Genomic DNA, 17,541 nt, shown 5'->3' with positions numbered 1-17,541 from the left:
TTTTTAAAGAACTTTACATTTTTAAGAAGTATTGCAAAAAGAGTTGATCTATGTAAAAAAGTATTTAATATAAAGAACAGCAAAGCACCTTTTTGTTAGGAAGAAATCCCTATGACATATCTCAGATTACACTAGTCAAATTTCCCTTTACCTGAATTTCTGTTTGGATACAAAATAATAAACTCAATATCCTCATCTGTTTCAGACAAATCTTCAGCATTACCCAATATGGGGATCATAATGAATTCAGAAAAAAACATTATTGCATTAAAAAAATAGCCAATTCAAAGTTTTTTTTACTTTAAAAATAGTACCACTTGAGGAAGTGTATATATTTAAGTTGAAAGTCCCTAAGCAGTTGGTTTACTAAAGTTCAAGCAAACTAAAGGCTGATGGTTTGATTTTTATAACTTTCCTGTGATCTGGGATAGAAAATAGAAAGTAAAAAAGGAAAAAAACAAAACAAAGCAAATAATTGAAAGACACCACACACACACACACACATACACACACACACACACACACACACACACACACCCCGCCAAAGCGTATCCTTGTTTTCTGCCAGTTGTGTCACCAGTCAGCGACCTCAACCACAAAAGGCGTTTTCACATCTATCTTGCCACTGTTGACAATTGAGCAGTTGGTGAGTGGACGGTCGTGCCCATCAGTTGCTTGGAGCTCTATGGAGTGCACCACTGTCTGGTGAGGGAAAAGTAGACACGTGGTTTAATTCTGACCAGCAGCTATAGCAATCCAAAGGTTAAACCAAAGCCAACTCCAAAAGCCCAAGTGGGAAGGAAATAAGGTTGGTTTGTTTGTTTTTTATGACTACTAAGATCACGCACGCTAACTGTAGAAAACTTAGAATATTTAGAAAATATAAACATAACATAATAAAATTCACCCATGACCTTCTTACTCAGAGACCACACTGGTATATTTCCTCACTTCTTTTTAAATACGCATTTTATATTCTAAAAAAGTAGATATTTTTGTAAACACTCAGCTCTAGTAAAAGGCATTTCCATTCACCTGGTTAACAGTTAACATGAAGTCTGAGTCAGTTTCAGCTCCATGCTATAATAGGTCTTCACATGTATGGGCCAGAAAGCAGATTCAGAAATGGACCTAGTTCTAGGTTTGTCCATTTAAAGGCGACCCAAGTCATTAACCTATAAGTTGAGCCCAATACTAATGTAACCAGCCCCCTACACTGCTGTGAATGCGCCTTTCTCTACCCTGGAAGGCTTCACAAGCCCAGCAGTACCGTAGTTCACACTGAAGGAAGTTAGGACTGGTCGAGGACCAAGAAAGTAGGTTTTTGGTGGGTTTCCCAAATAGCCTTGAGGCTACTAGCTCAGTTCCCAAACTTGTGTTGGATAGAATCAGAAGAGCAGTTAGTTGTGAAGGAACTGCGGTGAGCAAGACTGGTTTATTTACATTTGGATGAGGGAGGCAGAATAAGTCACATGGAAACAAAATAAAATGAAACTTAGAAGAGGGCAAGGGAGACAAGGATGGTCCAGGCCTGGGGTTGGCAGACTTTACAGTAACCAGTTTAGGAGCTGAGAGAGCTACTTTAGGCATCCGTGAGGCAGAAATGTTGAAAAACAGAGGGAAGGAGGGTGTTACGAAGTGTTTCTATGGGTTGTGAATTGGACTGCTTTGACATTCTTTGAGACCCAACAGTATAGATTCAAATTCTCTTCGATAATCTTTAGTTGCTGTACCATGTCTCTGTGAATGTAACCTGGGTGTCTGAGCTGAACCAGATGGGATTCTGGGGTTGTTTTGTTTTGCTTTGTTTTTAACTATTTTTAATTCTGGTAAGAAACACATAACATAAAATGTGCCATCTTACTCATTTGTAAGTGCACAGTGCAGTGGTGTTGAGTATATTTACACTGTTGTGCAACAAATATCCAGAATTTTTCATCTTGCAAAACTGAAAGCCTTATTAAATACAACATCCCATTTACCCCTATCCCCAGCCCCTGGCAACTACCATTCTACTTTCTGTTCCTATCAATGTGACCACTTTAGATATTTTATATAAATGAAATCATACAGTATTTGTCTTCCTATGACTGGTTTATTTCACTTAGCATAATGTCCTCAGAATATCTTTCCTTTTGAAGACTGAATAATATCCCATTGTGTATATATATGGGGTCCTGGTATATTTTGGTTCCATTAAAAAGGGCTTTACATTTATATCAAGTAGTAAAATAAATCAACTTAAGTCCTTAATTTCTCCTTGTCAAGTCCCTAGCTGCTGCACCAATGACCCTAATAATTAAAATGCCATACCATATATAATTTATTCCCCTTTGAAGAGGCCAGTCAGCTATATAATGGATCTCTAACAAGCATATTTTAAGATTAAAATAAATTATTGAAAGTACTCTCAATAAAAATATGAAGCTTTGAAAGGAAAAAAGTGTATCAATTTACCATCCCATCGATGACTTTTCCAAATACCACATGTTTGCCGTCCAACCAGGTGGGCTTGGTCAAGGTGATAAAGAACTGAGAGCCATTGGTGTCAGGCCCAGCATTGGCCATACTGACCCACCCAATGCCATAGTGCTTCAGCTTGAAGTTCTCATCTGGAAATGTCTCACCATAGATGCTCACACCTGAGACAAAACAAGGAAGAGAGTCAACAGATGTCTTCCAAAAGTCAACTCTTCAAAGGGTTCATAAGGCCTTAGAGGAATCAGTTATTGGAACCCTATAGGAGGTAGGGATGGGGAATACATGTTCAAACATAAGGAGAAGTGAAGGAGGGAATAAAATTAACTCCTTAAGGAAGCAGGGCACTAGGGCCTAAAATGAACAAAGAAAGCCTTAAATATGGCACAGGATGGCGGGATGCTCTCTGGCCTCAAACCAAGGGCCAAACCTTGATCAAGCAGGACCATGATTTCGCTCTGAAGTGAGAAGGAACTGAAGGTCAGGAAAACATCCTAAAGCCAGATGAAAAGGTGTGTGAGCCATCCTAGTGGCTGTGTACCTGTTTCCTGAAGCTGAAAGCTCAGGACAGTCCTGTGACTTATCCAGGATTGGGTGTTACTCAGCACCCAACCAGGATGCACCAAGCATTCAATATACACCCACAGTGAATTCTCATAACAGCCCTGAAGAGTAGGTATTCTCTGTCCTGTTTTACAGTGGAAAACAGAGGTTACAAAACTTGAAAACAGCAGAGCAGAATTTGAACATCTGACTTTCTGACTCTAAAGCTGGTGTTTTTTCTTGCCTCAGCACCAAGAACAATAGCAGCTGATCTGGAAGTTGTTGGTCCCAGCAACTTCAGGACCCATCAGGTCCCAGAGGATGATGGCAATTGGGAGCACCCAGTGGTCAGCCTTGAACAGGAGAACCAAAGCAAGGCAGGAGGTCTGGAGTTCTAGCAAAGCAGCAGGCAGAGTGGAAGACCTTTATCCACAAACCATGAGAAGGATCTGACCATCCTCCAACACCTCAAGGGTCTGCCAGGCCCATCTCCCCTTCTGCAGGGCCCCTTATCTGTCAGTTGCCAACTTCAAAATTCTGATTCAGTTAGAAAACCCAGAAGTAGGCTGGGAGCAGTGGCTCATGACTGTAATCCCAGCACTTTGGGAGGCCGAGGCGGGTGGATCACAACATTAGGAGACCGAGACCATCCTGGCTAACATGGTGAAACCCCGTCTCTACTAAAAATACAAAAAAAATCAGCCAGGCTTGGTGGTGGGTGCCTGCAATCCCAGCTACTTGGGAGGTTGAGGCAGGAGAATCGCTTGAACCTGGGAGGCAGAGGTTGTAATGAGGCAAGATCATGCCATTGCACTTCAGCCTGGGTGACAGAGTGAGACTGTGTCTCAAAAGAAAAAAAAAAAAAAAAGCCCAGAAGTGGATATAAGCCAAGCAATTTATAACTGGTTGGTCAGTGACACTTGAAGTGGCCTTGTAGGAGAGTGCTCCTACAGAAGGGTCTAGGCTATATTTAAATTGCCCAAAACATCGTCTCCAAAATTCAGAGAATTTTAAGGCAAGACACACACTGGGCGGGGAAAGTAGTGAGAAAAAAAAAGGTAGCAGAGAAGAGGGCAGAGTGAAGCTCAGTCACCATTCCTGGCGGCACCATTCCTATGGCAGGAAGGTGAGATGCCAGCACCAAGGGCATGGGCACGGGCACCAGCGCTGCAGGGTTTTCCAGTGAGATCCACAAGCATCCTCAGCAAATCCCATTGCCTGGGGTAACCTAAATGCCTTCCTCCACTCCAGTCTACATTCCCATACCTCTCAGCATTTTTGTAAGAACTAAAAATAATCTTCACAAAGTGCCTGGCAAATCAAAGCACCTAATAGCAGTCATTTTTTTGTTATAAATGAACCATTGCAATAAACATAAAATTAGAAATAGTGCTTGAAAATGTCCTGTTGCTTTAAAAATAGACAACAAATATCCACCCAAACCAGTATTTGTTGAATTAAAAATCTTAAATCTAAAGTAAATTTAAACTCTTTGGAGTTACATATATAGTGTATGTTCAAGAAAAGAACTCACTATACTTTTAAGAGAAAACAGTGTATGGAGCTGGATAGCTATAATCCTCAATGAGAAACAATAAGCCGAAGGAGATTTGAAACTCTCTAAATTTAACTATTTCTACTTTATTGAACTCCAACTTTGTTTATAAGAGTCAGTTCGCATTACAGTTCTGACAACTCAGCTATTACTTTAACTTTAAAACATTATTAGTTCCCAGCTTTGTCCAAAGGACAGCAAATAGTAAGCTTGGGTCCTGACAAAGCCACCACCCTGTAAACTCAGACACTGGATTCAGTCCTCCTGTTCCCAAGTTACCTAAGTAGAATTTGCTTTCTCCAACCCATCATTTTAGAACAGAAAAAAGAAAACACAGAGCCAAGAGTGAGTCACTTTTTTGCAGGTTAAACCTTAAAAGTTCTCTTGGACTTGTTTTTTGGTTTTGTTTTTTGTCAATATGATGAAAGATTTTGAAAGAAGGAAGAAAGTGCACTGTGACCCTGCTGCTAACTCTAGTCTCACCCTCCTGGTGTGAGGCCCGTTTTCTACCTGCAATGCCCACCTCTGTAGCGCGCTGCCATCCCAGGGGAATGCAGCTTCACGTTCCACACCTTTTCCTTCCTACGGAAGATATTTTTCTGTATGGCTACCGACTAGTAGTCTGGTATTTTAATAACTGCAAAATGAATACAGCTCGATTATGGAAAGACAATAAACACCAAAACAATCCTGCTTAAAATGAGGACGCCTCCCTCATACCTGTCGAGATGCTGCTAGAGATGAGTCCCCCAAACTCCATGCTTCTTAAAGAGGTAGAGTCGTCTTTACAACTGTGTTCCTTAGCTCTGGATTTCAATGGACTGGGTTCATATACTGGCTTAATCTTAGGTTTCGGTTTGGTAAATGGGAAAGGAAAAAATGCAAAGACATTACCCCCAGTGCCATCTCCAGCGGTGATGTCACCTCCTTGAATCATGAAATCCTTGATGACACGATGAAACTTGCTTCCTTTATATCCATATCCTTTCTAAAGAGATTATTTCAGTTGAATAACAAGTAACAGAGGCCATACTGAAAGATAAACTCAGTGTTGATCTAGAAAGGACAAACTGAGAAAATTAAATAAAATGTCTACAGAACTTGATTATGTCCCAGCTATGGTTTACTGAGAGAAATTTATCAGTAGCTGACCAAAAAATAAATATGTAAGTAAAGTATTAATGTGAATAAGTTAAAAGAGAGCAAACCATATTTTCTTTTCTTTTTTTTGAGAAGGAGTCTCTCTGTGTCGCCCAGGCTGGAGTGCAGTGGCACAATCTCGGCTCACTGCAAGCTCTGCCCCTAGGGTTCAAGCCATTCTCCTGCCTCAGCCTCCCGAGTAGCTGGGACTACAGGCACCTGCCACCACGCCCGGCTAATTTTTTTTTATTTTTTATTTTTAGTAGAGACGAGGTTTCACCATGTTAGCCAGGACGGTCTCGATCTCCTGACCTCGTGATCCGCCCGCCTCGGCCTCCCAAAGTGCTGAGATTACAGGCGTGAGCCACCGCGCCCGGCCCCTTATTTTCACTTGATGATTATTTTCTCCGAATTTCCAGAAGCCTAAGGTCACTGAGTGCCCAGATAATACATATTTTATTGGAAAATAAAGTCAAATGTGGTAAGGTTCATCTGAGATACTAACTGAATACTTATTTTCTCAGAAGACATCTTTATATTTGTCTTAAAAGAAAGAAGATCCAGTTGAAAGGAAATAAAACTGAGACATACCTCTCCTGTTGCTAGAGCAACAAAATTTTCTACCGTCTTGGGCACAACTTTTCCAAAGAGGCCAATCACAATTCTGCCAACATCTTTGTCTCCAATCCTCACATCAAAGAAAACCTGTGTGCAGTGGAAAGGCAAAGTGGAAGGTTATAAGGTGGAAAAGCACAAATATAAGGTAAGCCAAAATTAAAATCTGAGAATTGATCCACATACAAAAGCCCTGCCCATCAGTATTTTATAAAGGAGCATGACATCAATTAAAGGTACTTTAAAACTATTGCGTGGGTGCATCTCACTCACAAATATTCATTCAACAAACATTAAACACCACCCATGGGCCTGGCACTGTACCAGGTATTGAGTTTAAAGGCTGACTCAATTCTGTCAGGGTTGGCCAATGAAGTCTTCAGTAATTCTTCTCTTCCCATACCCCAGAGAAACACTGCTGCTACTTCCCATTTCCTGGCTTTATGGATGAAGATTAGAATAGAAAATGTTGCTCTCTTAGAAAGTAATGCTCTCTAATCTTGGCAGGACCAAAAAAAAAAAAAAAAGATTGTGAGGGAACAGGCTAACCATCCAATTTTTTTTTTTTTTTTTTTGTAATTTCAAACAGTCCTAAATTTGCAGTGAATTCTCAACAGATGTCTGCCATCCAGGAGATGATGAAAATGATGAAACACAGCAGTCCTTCAAAAGGCCTGCCATTCATGTCCAAGCACAGTAAAGCACCAGGGCCCCAGCTTTCCAAAGGACAGCAGACATTAAGCTTGGGTCCTGACAAAGCCATCACCCTGTAAACTCAGACACTGAATTCAGTCCTTTTGTTCCCAAGTTACCCAGGTAGAATTTGCTTTCCCTAACCCAATATTTCAGAACAGAAAAAAGAAAACACATAGCCAGAAGTGAATGTGGGTCCTCTTTTTGCAGGTAAAACCATACAGGTTCTCTTGGACTTGTTTTAAACTGTCTCATCTGAAACAACATTATATGCATTTTGCTTCACAAATCACTGTGCTAAGATGATTCTGACATAGAACGCTTGAAAAGGCCACAGAGTCGAAGGGCATTCTATTAGCGCGTTTAGATTATATGAACCAATTTACTGTTTGAATGGGTAAAAAAAGACATTCAAGAGATGGCTTTAAAAAATATAAGAAGGGTTGTCAAGGAAAAAAGATGTCTTACAGTTTAGAAAAATCACTAAGTAAAGACTGTCAAGCTTCTGCTCAAGACAAGAGCTTCTGCCAATACATCAGCACGTCTGTCACAGGGTGATGTGATATTTAGTGTTCCATGTGGCATTTTACAATTTTTACATGGCCAAAGCAGCTAAACTTTTATTATTACTTATATAGAAGAGCTTTAGAGAATGCATGAAGGGCCCTGCCCTTGAGATGGAGCAGTGTATTAAAGCAGTGCCATTCAGCATGGCTTGGGATAGGAGGCAGCTTCAACACACCCATGAGCCTGGTCAGTGCAGAGCTGGCTTCTGCCAGAAGCAGTTTCTCCAAAGGGATTTGCAAGCCAAGGTGTAAATTCAATAACCAGCAATAACGAAGCAACACCAGGAAGCCAGAGATGAAACCTTAAAGAAACATTGTACAACACACTAGAAGAGCCTTCCAGACTTTATTTTTTTAATTATACTTTATGTTCTAGGGTACATGTGCACAACGTGCAGGTTTGTTACATATGTATACATGTGACATGTTGGTGTGCTGCACCCATTAACTCGTCATTTACATTAGGTATATCTCCTAATGTTATCCCTCCCCCGTCCCCACCCCACAGCAGGCCCCGGGGTGTGATGTTCCCCTTCCTGTGTCCAAGTGATCTCATTGTTCAATTCCCACTTATGAGTGAGAACATGCGGTGTTTGGTTTTCTGCTCTTGCAATAGTTTGCTGAGAATGATGGTTTCCAGCTGCATCCATGTCCCTGCAAAGGACATGAACTCATCCTTTTTTATGGCTGCATAGTATTCCATGGTGGATATGTGCCACATTTTCTTCATCCAATCTATCATTGATGGACATTTGGGTTGGTTCCAAGTCTTTCCTAATGTGAATAATGCTGCAATAAACATACGTGTACATGTGTCTTTATAGTAGCATGATTTATAATTGGGTATATACCCAGTAATGGGATCGCTGGGTCAAATGGTATTTCTAGATCTAGATCCTTGAGGAATTGCCACACTGTCTTCCACAATGGTTGACCTAATTTACACTCCCACCAACAGTGTAAAAGCGTTCCTATTTCTCCACATCCTCTCCAGCATCTGTTGTTTCCTAACTTTTTAATGATCACCAGTCTAACTGGTGTGGAGATGGTATCTCATTGTAGTTTTGATTTGCATTTCTCTGATGACCAGTGATGATGAGCATTTTTTCATGTGTCTGTTGGCTGCATAAATGTCTTCTTTTGAGAAGGTCTGTTCATATCCTTTGCCCACTCTTTGATGGGATTGTTTTTTTCTTGTAAATTTGTTTAAGTTCTTTGTAGATTCTGGGTATTAGCCCTTTGTCAGATGGGTAGATTGCAGAAATTTTCTCCCATTCTGTAGGTTGCCTGTTCACTTTGATGGTAGTTTCTTTTGCTGTGCAGAAGCTCTTTAGTTTAATTAGATCCCATTTGTCAATTTTGGCTTTTGTTGCCATTGCTTTTGGTATTTTAGTCATGAAGTCCTTGCCCATGCCTATGTCCTGAATGGTATTGCCTAGGTTTTCTTCTAGGGTTTTTGTGGTTTTAGGTCTAACATTTAAGTCTTTAATCCATCTTGAATTAATTTTTTATAATGTGTAAGGAGGCCGGGCACAGTGGCTCAAGCCTGTAATCCCAGCACTTTGGGAGGCCAAGACGGGTGGATCACAAGGTCAGGAGATCGAGACCATCCTGGCTAATCCGGTGAAACCCCGTCTCTACTAAAAAATACAAAAAACTAGCCGGGTGAGGTGGCGGGTGCCTGTAGTCCCAGCTACTCGGGAGGCTGAGGCAGGAGAATGGCGTAAACCCGGGAGGCAGAGCTTGCAGTGAGCTGAGATCCGGCCACTGGACTCCAGCCTGGGCGACAGAGTGAGACTCTGTCTCAAAACAAAACAAAACAAAACAAAACAAAAAACAAAAAAAAAAAACGTGTAAGGAAGGGATCCAGTTCAGCTTTCTACATATGGCTAGCCAGTTTTTCCAGCACCCATTTATTAAATAGGAAATCCTTTCCCCATTTCTTGTTTTTGTCTGGTTTGTCAAAGATCAGATGGTTGTAGATGTGTGGTATTATTTATCAGGGCTCTGTTCTGTTCCATTGGTCTACGTCTCTGTTTTGGTACCAGTATCATGCTGTTTTGGTTACTGTAGCCTTGTAGTATAGTTTGAAGTCAGGTAGCGTGATGCCTCCAGCTTTGTTCTTTTGGCTTAGGATTGTCTTGGCAATGCAGGCTCTTTTTTGGTTCCATATGAACTTTAAAGTAGTTTTTTCCAATTCTGTGAAGAAAATCATTGGTAGCTTAATGGGGATGGCATTGAATCTATACGTTACCTTGGGCCAGTATGGCCATTTCCACGATATTGATTCTTCCTATCCATGAGCATGCAATGTTCTTCCATTTGTTTGTGTCCTCTTTTATTTCGTTGAGCAGTAGTTTGTAGTTCTCCTTGAAGAGGTCCTTCACATCCCTTGTAAGTTGGATTCCTAGGTATTTTATTCTCTTTGAAGCAACTGTGAATGGGAGTTCACTCATGATTTGGCTCTCTGTTTGTCTTTTATTGGTGTATAAGAATGCTTGTGATTTTTGCACATTGATTTTGTATCCTGAGACTTTGCTGAAGTTGCTTATCAGCTTAAGGAGATTTTGGGCTGAGACGCTGGAGTTTTCTAAATATACAATCATGTCATCTGCAAACAGGGACAATTTGACTTGATCTTTTCCTAATCAAATATCCTTTATTTCTTTCTCCTGCCTGATTGCCCTGGCTAGAACTTCCAACACTATGTTGAATAGGACTTTTAAAATAAAGAAGAGAAAACAAAACCTGTGAATGTTTAGGAAGGAAGGGAGTAAGATCTGGGAGAGCAACATGAGCAGATGAACAAAAAGTACCTGTCACCCAACATAACTCTTCAGCAAAAATCACATTTTTTTACACATAGCCTAGCACATGTATTATTATAATTTTTTCCCCAAATCAAAATATCCTTCAGCTTCATGAGTGAGCATGAGAACACACAGCAGGTTTTCCCAACTCTAATGGAAAGGATAAAATCAAATCTTATTTTGTCAACAAGTATTTATGCAAGGTTACGTAAAAGGCAATGTGAAGGCACAAACTGTGTAAGAGAGTCCCTATCCTAAGGCAGTTTAAAATAAAGAGATAGGATAGGCAAACCCATAACCACAGTACAGGGCAGTGTGTGACAAATGCCCCCCAAACACTGTACGCCTAGGCCTGCAGGAACAGTGAGGCTAAGGAGGAAGGCTTGAAGGGAGGCAGGCCTGGGAGGAGGGGAGCCATCTCCCCAAACAAGGATGGGGGTGAGCCCTGTCTGGCAGACTTCTTTCTGGAACCAATGCATCTAGGCAGGAAATGTAGCCTGTGTGCAGAGAAGCAAAGCTGCCCTTCTGACCACAACTAGGGGTTAGAGTGGGTGGGGGGCCAGGAAAGAAGCTGCCCACCAGTTCCAGAAGGCAGAGGAGAGATGCCGGCCTAAGCATGAGTTTTGTTAGGCAACAGAGAGAAGAGAAAGAATAGGGTCAAGCGAGGCTCTGTGAATGTTACTCATATGGGGAGAGAAAGAGAATCTGCAGGCTTTTACACCAGTTCAAGAATAAGGTCATAATGGTCTGCACTGGGGTGGTGAAGGAAGGAATGTATGAGGGAGACGGAAAAGACATTTATTTATTTACTTATTTACTCAGACCGAATCTCATTCTGTCACCCAGGCTGGAGTGCAGTGGCACAATCTTGGCTCACTGCAACCCCTGTCTCCCAGGTTCAAGTGACTCTTGTGCCTCAGCCTCCTGAGTAGCTGGGATTACAGGTGTGCACCACCACACCCGGCTACTTTTTGTATTTTTAGTAGAGACGGTTTCACCATATTGGCCAGGCTGGGTCTTGAACTCCTGACCTTAAGTGATCTGCCCACCTTGGCCTCCCAAAGTGCTGGGATTACAGGCATGAGCCACAGCGCCCAGCCAGGAGAGGCGTTTAAACAAAGGGGCAGAAACTGGAGGAGGAGCAGGAAGGAAGAGGGAAGGAAACAAACATGACTTAGTGGTGGTCTCAGTGTGGGTAACCCACATCATCTTATATAATTCATCCTCACCACACCCGGGAAAGGTGGGACAGGAACTATTATCACTAATTTACAAATCAGAAAAGTGGAATGAGGGCGGTTACGTGATTTACCAAGATTTCCTGACTATGTGTGTGAGAGCCCAGGTTTCAAGGCTGCCTCTCGCTAAACTGGTTTTTGTTAATAGGGCTCTCCCAGTTTAGCCAGGGAGACCCTAAGGAGCAGAAACAGTGTTTTGAGCTCCCTGGGGGCCAGCTAAAGGTCAGCAGAAGGAGGCAGTCAAATGTTAAATGGTTCAATGTCAAATGATACTCAAGGAGAACCTGGGCACACACATTCCTAGACAGGAGGTGAGACAGCTGCCAGCAAACGCTCTCACTCTAAACCCTCTCACCACTAGATTCATCTTCGATGTTGCTGAATGCCTCTGGGAACAAGGCCCAGTGCTGGGCCAGGGGTGGGCTGGGGCTACAAAGCTCCTACCCTCAAGGAGCTTCAGTCCAACAGAAAACACATACATGAATGCTATAATATAATGAGAAGTCCGATTTTATAAGATAAGTACAGATGAGGTGTCATGGTAAGGGGTGGTGATTATCTGTGGAGATCAGTGTGGGCTTCCTGGGAAAGGTGATATTGGATTCCATGCTAGACTTTGGGGGTGGGCACCTCAGTCACTTGTTTTTTCCCTCAAGGCTGCCCTTGAAAGTCATTTGGAAATTACACAGCATTGGAGGTGGGAGGAGGTAGAGGAAAAGGGAGGAGGCACTCACACAGCCTGGCCCAAACCCCTGTGGAATTAATCCTGATTCCATTTCCAAAGTAACTAGGGAACACACCCAGTACATGAGCTGTGATGTGGAAGAAACTGTTCTCAAATGCAGCTCCACTACTCAATGGCCATGGAACCTTCAGCAAATTAAACTCTGAACTTCCTTTCTTCATCTGTAAAATAAATGATTCATGTCTGCGCTGTCACACTAGGATTCAGAAGATAAACACAAATAACACTAACAAGTGACTTCTGCAATCAGGGACTATGGACTATGTGCTTTACCTGCTGCTATAGTTTAGATGTTTGATCCCAATGTTGGAGGTGGGGCCTAATGTGAGGTGTTTGAGTCATGGGCGTAGATCCCTCATGAATGGCTTGGTGCCATCTCAGAATTGAGTGGGTTCTCACTTTGTTAGTTCCCATGAGAACTGGTTTTAAAAGGAAGCTGACACCACACCCCTCAGCTTCCTCTCTCACCACGTGATCTGCACATGCCTGTTCCCTACCATCTTCCGCCACGAGTGGAAGCAGTCTGAGGCTGTCACCAGATGCCGAATCTTGAATCTTCCAGCTGACAGAATCGTGAGCTAAATAAACCTTTTTTCTTCATAAATTGCCCAGCCTCAAGTATTCTTTTATAGCAACACAAATGGACTAAGACATCTGCTTTACCTCATCTAACGCGCAAAGCCCTCCCAGGTAGGGATGATTTCTATCTCCATTTGACAGAGGAGGAAACGGAGCTGTGGACACTAGATAACTTGTCCAAGGCCATCTAGCCACAGCCTCCTGGCCACTACATGCTAATGTGCTTGCAAGCTGTAATATGTGTACAGCTGGAAGGATGGTGGCATTATTTCACACACTCCTGATGCCGGATCCTGCACAGATCCCATGGCATTAGTTCAAAAATATAGGTCAGCAAATGTAATTCTGTGGATTTGGAGTCCAATGAGCCAGAGCCCCCACCTGAGCCTCTATGGCTGGGGCAGGAAGCTGCCAGGCTGGCCAAGCAGTAGGATGTGTGGACGAAGTTAATGCCACTAATGGGCCATGTGGGCAGAATAGCACCTCACACCTCTCTTATTTACAGATTCTTATTTTTAAATGAAACCACAGGTAAACAAAAACACTGCTGGGGAAAACAATACACTAGAGCAATGGCCAATTAATGTACTTGCCTGCACTCAGAGAAATTATTTTGAACATCATTTCCCAATAGATTCAGTTGTCTTTAGAAGTTCATGAAAAAGTAATTTCACAGAGCAGATTTGTTTAAGACGCACCTACACAATTAGCTTTCAGAACTTAATGACAAATTCGGTAGGGGGAAAAAATGACATGTTAAGTAACAATTCTGAGAGTAGGGTACATGCAAACTCTCCCTCAGTGACAGTGTCACCGACAAGGGTTTAGGATGCTCAAACCCTTCCCCTTCTGCAGCCACCAGCTTCCTCCTCTCTTGGCTCCATCTTCCAGTGGTTCCCAGCCCATGCTGCCTGCACATCAGAATCACCGAAAGCTTCTAAACGATAGGATACTGAGCCCCACCCATACAGATTGTGATTGACTTGCTCTGCGGCGGGTCTCTGCATCAGCAGGTTTAAAAAGTTTCCCAGGTGAAACTTGTTCCCAAATATTACAGGGGATGTACTTACACTAAAAACATTTATTCACTGTTTATCTGAAATTCACATCTAACTGGGCTTCCTGTATCTTATTTGGCAAACCTATTCCTCCTATTCCCTCTCCCTCACCCCACTTTCTAAACCATCAGCAACTCCTGTTAGTTATCCCTCCAAAATCTGTTTCAAGTCCTTTCCTTGCTCCCCATTTCAATGATTACCACCCTAATCCAAGCCACCATCTGGACTCTGGCATGGTGCCCTGAATGACCTCCCAGTTCACTCTCCACTGAGTGACCACATAAATTTCTCAAGAGTATATACTGAGATCATGCCATTCTTGAACTCCTGACATTCGTGATCCACCCACCTCGGCCTCCCAAAGTGCTGGGATTACAGGCGTGAGCCACCGCGCCCGGTCGAAATCATGCCATTCTTATGCTTAAAACCCTTCAGTGGCTCTGACTGCAGAATAAGACTTCAAATTTTAAGAAAAATTGTCTCAATACCCGCACGCCTACCTGCAGCCTCTAAGGCCCTGTGTGATCCCGCTGCTGCTCACGCCTCCAACCTCATCTCAAGTCACCTCTCATGCTGTGCTGAAGCCACACCATCCTCTCCACATCCTCTGAATGCAGGGAGGGCTTTCCTGTTGGAGGACCTACGCACATGCAGTTCCCTTTGCCTCCTAAATCTTCCCTGCGCTGGTTTTTCTCATTTTTCAGATATTTTAAAATGTCACCCAACGTATATTGAAGTTTATTTCCTCTAACATTTCATAATTGTGCGAATTTTATGTTTATGGCTTTATCTCCAGAGACCCTATTCAGCTCTGTGGCCTTGCACAAATCATTTCCCAAAGTTAGATACGCCTACAAGATCAAGAGGCTGGGAGTAAGATCAGAGCTTCTCAAAACCATCAGGCTGTTTATCAACCCCGCCCACAGCGTGGCATGGCCTTTCTGCGACACCAGATGCTGAGCTGGACCTCCTCCGCCCCACCCCTAGTCTTCCCCGTCCTCAGGTGGCGCCTGCTGTAGAGCATGTAAGTATTCTAGTCCCTGATCAGTATCGTTTCCACTGACAAACCCCAGACTGATGAAGACCACTTTCAGCTGCAGCCCGCCCCTCCGGCTTCAGTTTCCAAGACACTATTGCCAGTGGGTTTTCTAGAAGTGGTGATCACGGGCACCAAATTATCCCCTCCCTCTCCCTGCACTCTCCCATTATCGTCTACCCTTGGTTAAATATGCTGAAAAAAGAACTGAAGTGGAGTTAAGCACGAGGAAGCCTTAAAGACGCACTTTGTGGCAGCCCTCCGCCCCCGTCCCCCGCCGTGGAGGCCGCCCCAGGTCTACAGGTGCCGCCTTTGCCCGGCCTGGCGTAGCCCACAGCCGGGGCCACCTGCCCGCCGAAGTTGAAGGCGCACCTCCCCTTCCCGGGAGAGGACGACGGTTCCCCAAAAGAGGCGGAGGGTAGTCTCTCATCTGAACGAGGCGCTTTAACGCCTGCCCGAAGCCACCGCGGCCACAGTGGAGACCACGCGGCGGGCGGGCGGCTGCAAGCCCTGGACTCCGAGTGCCTCTCCTTTGCGGGTCCCGTCCCCACCGCATTCCTCTCGCTCCGCTCCCGAGCCCAGGCCACGCCGAAGGAAGTACTTGGGCAGTCTCCTTCCTGGAGAACTGGCCAGCCGGTTCCGGAAGCCTCTCCTACCCACAAGCTGATCACCTCGGACCACCGACCCGGGACAAGAAGTCCAAGCAGCCTGCGGCGGGGGCAGGCTGGCCTCAGCCCAGTTCCCCCAGGGTCTCCCTGGGAGCGCCGGCCTCCCCGCACGCGAGCAGCCCCCTCCCACCCAGCCCGGCGGCCGCCTCCAGTCCCCCTGAGCCCGGGAAGCCTCCTCCTCGCCCGCCCTGACACCGAGGTCCCAGTATCCAAAGCGCCCCCAGGGCCCCGCCCGCAACAGGGGAAGTTGCTGCCCGCCGCTCTCGGTCACCTTGGCTGTCACAGAGGGGCCTCGCTTGCGGAAGCCCCCGGCCCCCGAAGAAGACACAAGCGCGCCGAGCCCCACGCAAAGCAAGAGAGGTAGCAGCAGCCGAGGACCCGGGCCCATGGTGAGCGGTGGCAGCGGCGCTACCGGCACGGGCGCGGCCACTGGCTCCGGGACCGCTGACGGGACTCCCGGCCGGCTGCGCCTGCGCGCTCCCAGTTGCGGGGGATGGGGATGGGGCAGTCCGGGAAGGGCGGGGACCCGGGGCGCGTTCCTCCCAAGTTCAGACTCGCGACCCGAACTTGGGACTCGGAGGAGCGCGCCCAGAGGGCGCAGCCAGGGCTCGGCTGCTGCGCCTAAGGCGGGTGCGGAGGGCGACAGGGCCGGGAGGGAGCCCGGATGGCCAGGCGCGGAGCAGGGCGCGGCGGGCTACGCTGGGAGCACCTCGTGGAATTTACCGCGTAGGCGCGGATTAAACCTGGACAGGAGGACTAGGACTCTCGGGCCTCCGCGTCCGCCCGGCAGCTAGCGCTCCGCGGGACTGGGAACTCTGCGGCCGGTCCCGGTCTGATTGCTGCCGTCCTGGGAGCAGCCTCCGCCGGGGCCGCTGAGTTCCAATGGCCCATCGGAACCTTTTGCTAGGCTTCGGACGCTTAGCAGAACTTTGACACCGCTGGACGCGTGAAGCCCTGTTGCACTCGAATAATGGCCTCTCACTGAGATGATTCACATCTGGGGAACACTGGAAATTGCTGGATTCACAGTCCAGCTTTGCCTTGGAAAAACTTTTACATTGGCTTTAAGTACTTGGAGGATGATTCTGTGATCTTGTCTACACTGTTCACAAGGCAGCACTTACACGGGCCCGGAACCATGGTCATGTAGGATTCTTTCCTGGGGAAACAAAGTAAATAAACTGACTTTTAGGTATATCTGTAGGATGGAATTTTTACAAACTTAAGAATTATGTTTAGGAAGATTAATGACTGGGGAAATAAGTTCTTATATTTTTTATTTTTTTTAAATTTATTTATTATTATTATACTTTAAGTTGTAGGGTACATGTGCATAACGTGCAGGTTTGTTACATATGTATACTTGTGCCATGTTGGTGTGCTGCACCCATCAACTCGTCATTTACATCAGGTATAACTCCCAATGCAATCCCTCCCCCCTACCCCCTCCCCATGATAGGCCCCGGTGTGTGATGTTCCCCTTCCTGAGTCCAAGTGATCTCATTGTTCAGTTCCCACCTGTGAGTGAGAACATGCGGTGTTTGGTTTTCTGTTCTTGTGATAGTTTGCTAAGAATGATGGTTTCCAGCTGCATCCATGTCCCTACAAAGGACACAAACTCATCCTTTTTTATGGCTGCATAGTATTCCATGGTGTATATGTGCCACATTTTCTTAATCCAATCTGTCACTGATGGACATTTGGGTTGATTCCAAGTCTTTGCTATTGTGAATAGTGCTGCAATAAACATACGTGTGCATGTGTCTTTATAGCAGCATAATTTATAATCCTTTGGGTATATACCCAGTAATGGGATG

The 17,541-nt window shown here is 44.8% G+C and overlaps 2 protein-coding genes across 3 annotated transcripts in view; one reads left to right on the top strand and one right to left on the bottom strand.

The window, feature by feature from the left end:
* Positions 1 to 6,395, top strand: part of LOC105463142 (sorting nexin 24) — a 194,363-nt gene extending 187,968 nt beyond the window's left edge. The window contains exon 8 of one of the 2 annotated variants that reach the window (XM_011710098.3): positions 6,268 to 6,395. In XM_011710098.3, coding sequence (XP_011708400.1) covers positions 6,268 to 6,322 — 55 coding nt within the window. In that variant the 3' untranslated portion in view covers positions 6,323 to 6,395. Of the gene's footprint in view, positions 1 to 3,270; positions 5,472 to 6,267 lie in introns of those variants that run through there. The other variant, XM_011710101.3, reaches the window with a different exon arrangement.
* On the bottom strand, positions 44 to 16,198 carry LOC105463141 (peptidylprolyl isomerase C). The gene is made up of 5 exons (XM_011710095.2): positions 15,996 to 16,198; positions 6,308 to 6,421; positions 5,471 to 5,564; positions 2,458 to 2,642; positions 44 to 702 (listed from the first exon to the last, which is right to left on the bottom strand). Exons 1-5 carry the CDS (start codon positions 16,110 to 16,112, stop codon positions 574 to 576), a joined length of 639 nt encoding a protein of 212 aa, XP_011708397.2. The 5' UTR covers positions 16,113 to 16,198; the 3' UTR covers positions 44 to 573.
* Between the last annotated feature and the right edge of the window lie 1,343 nt (positions 16,199 to 17,541).

Source organism: Macaca nemestrina, chromosome 6 (genome assembly GCF_043159975.1).
Source record: "Macaca nemestrina isolate mMacNem1 chromosome 6, mMacNem.hap1, whole genome shotgun sequence".
Lineage (NCBI taxonomy): Eukaryota > Metazoa > Chordata > Mammalia > Primates > Cercopithecidae > Macaca > Macaca nemestrina.
Note: the sequence above shows the minus strand (reverse complement) of the source record. Positions and strands in the feature narration are given on the sequence as shown.

What these genes read in the sequence shown, in the direction of transcription:
- LOC105463141 (XM_011710095.2), bottom strand. Translation starts at nt 16,112, where the DNA reads ATGGGCCCGGGTCCTCGGCTGCTGCTACCTCTCTTGCTTTGCGTGGGG. An exon ending in TTGCTCTAGCAACAGGAGAG is followed by an intron (nt 5,565 to 6,307) that starts GTATGTCTCAGT and finishes TAATCTCTTTAG; the next exon opens with AAAGGATATGGATATAAAGG. An exon ending in GAAAAGTCATCGATGGGATG is followed by an intron (nt 703 to 2,457) that starts GTAAATTGATAC and finishes TTCCCTCACCAG; the next exon opens with ACAGTGGTGCACTCCATAGA.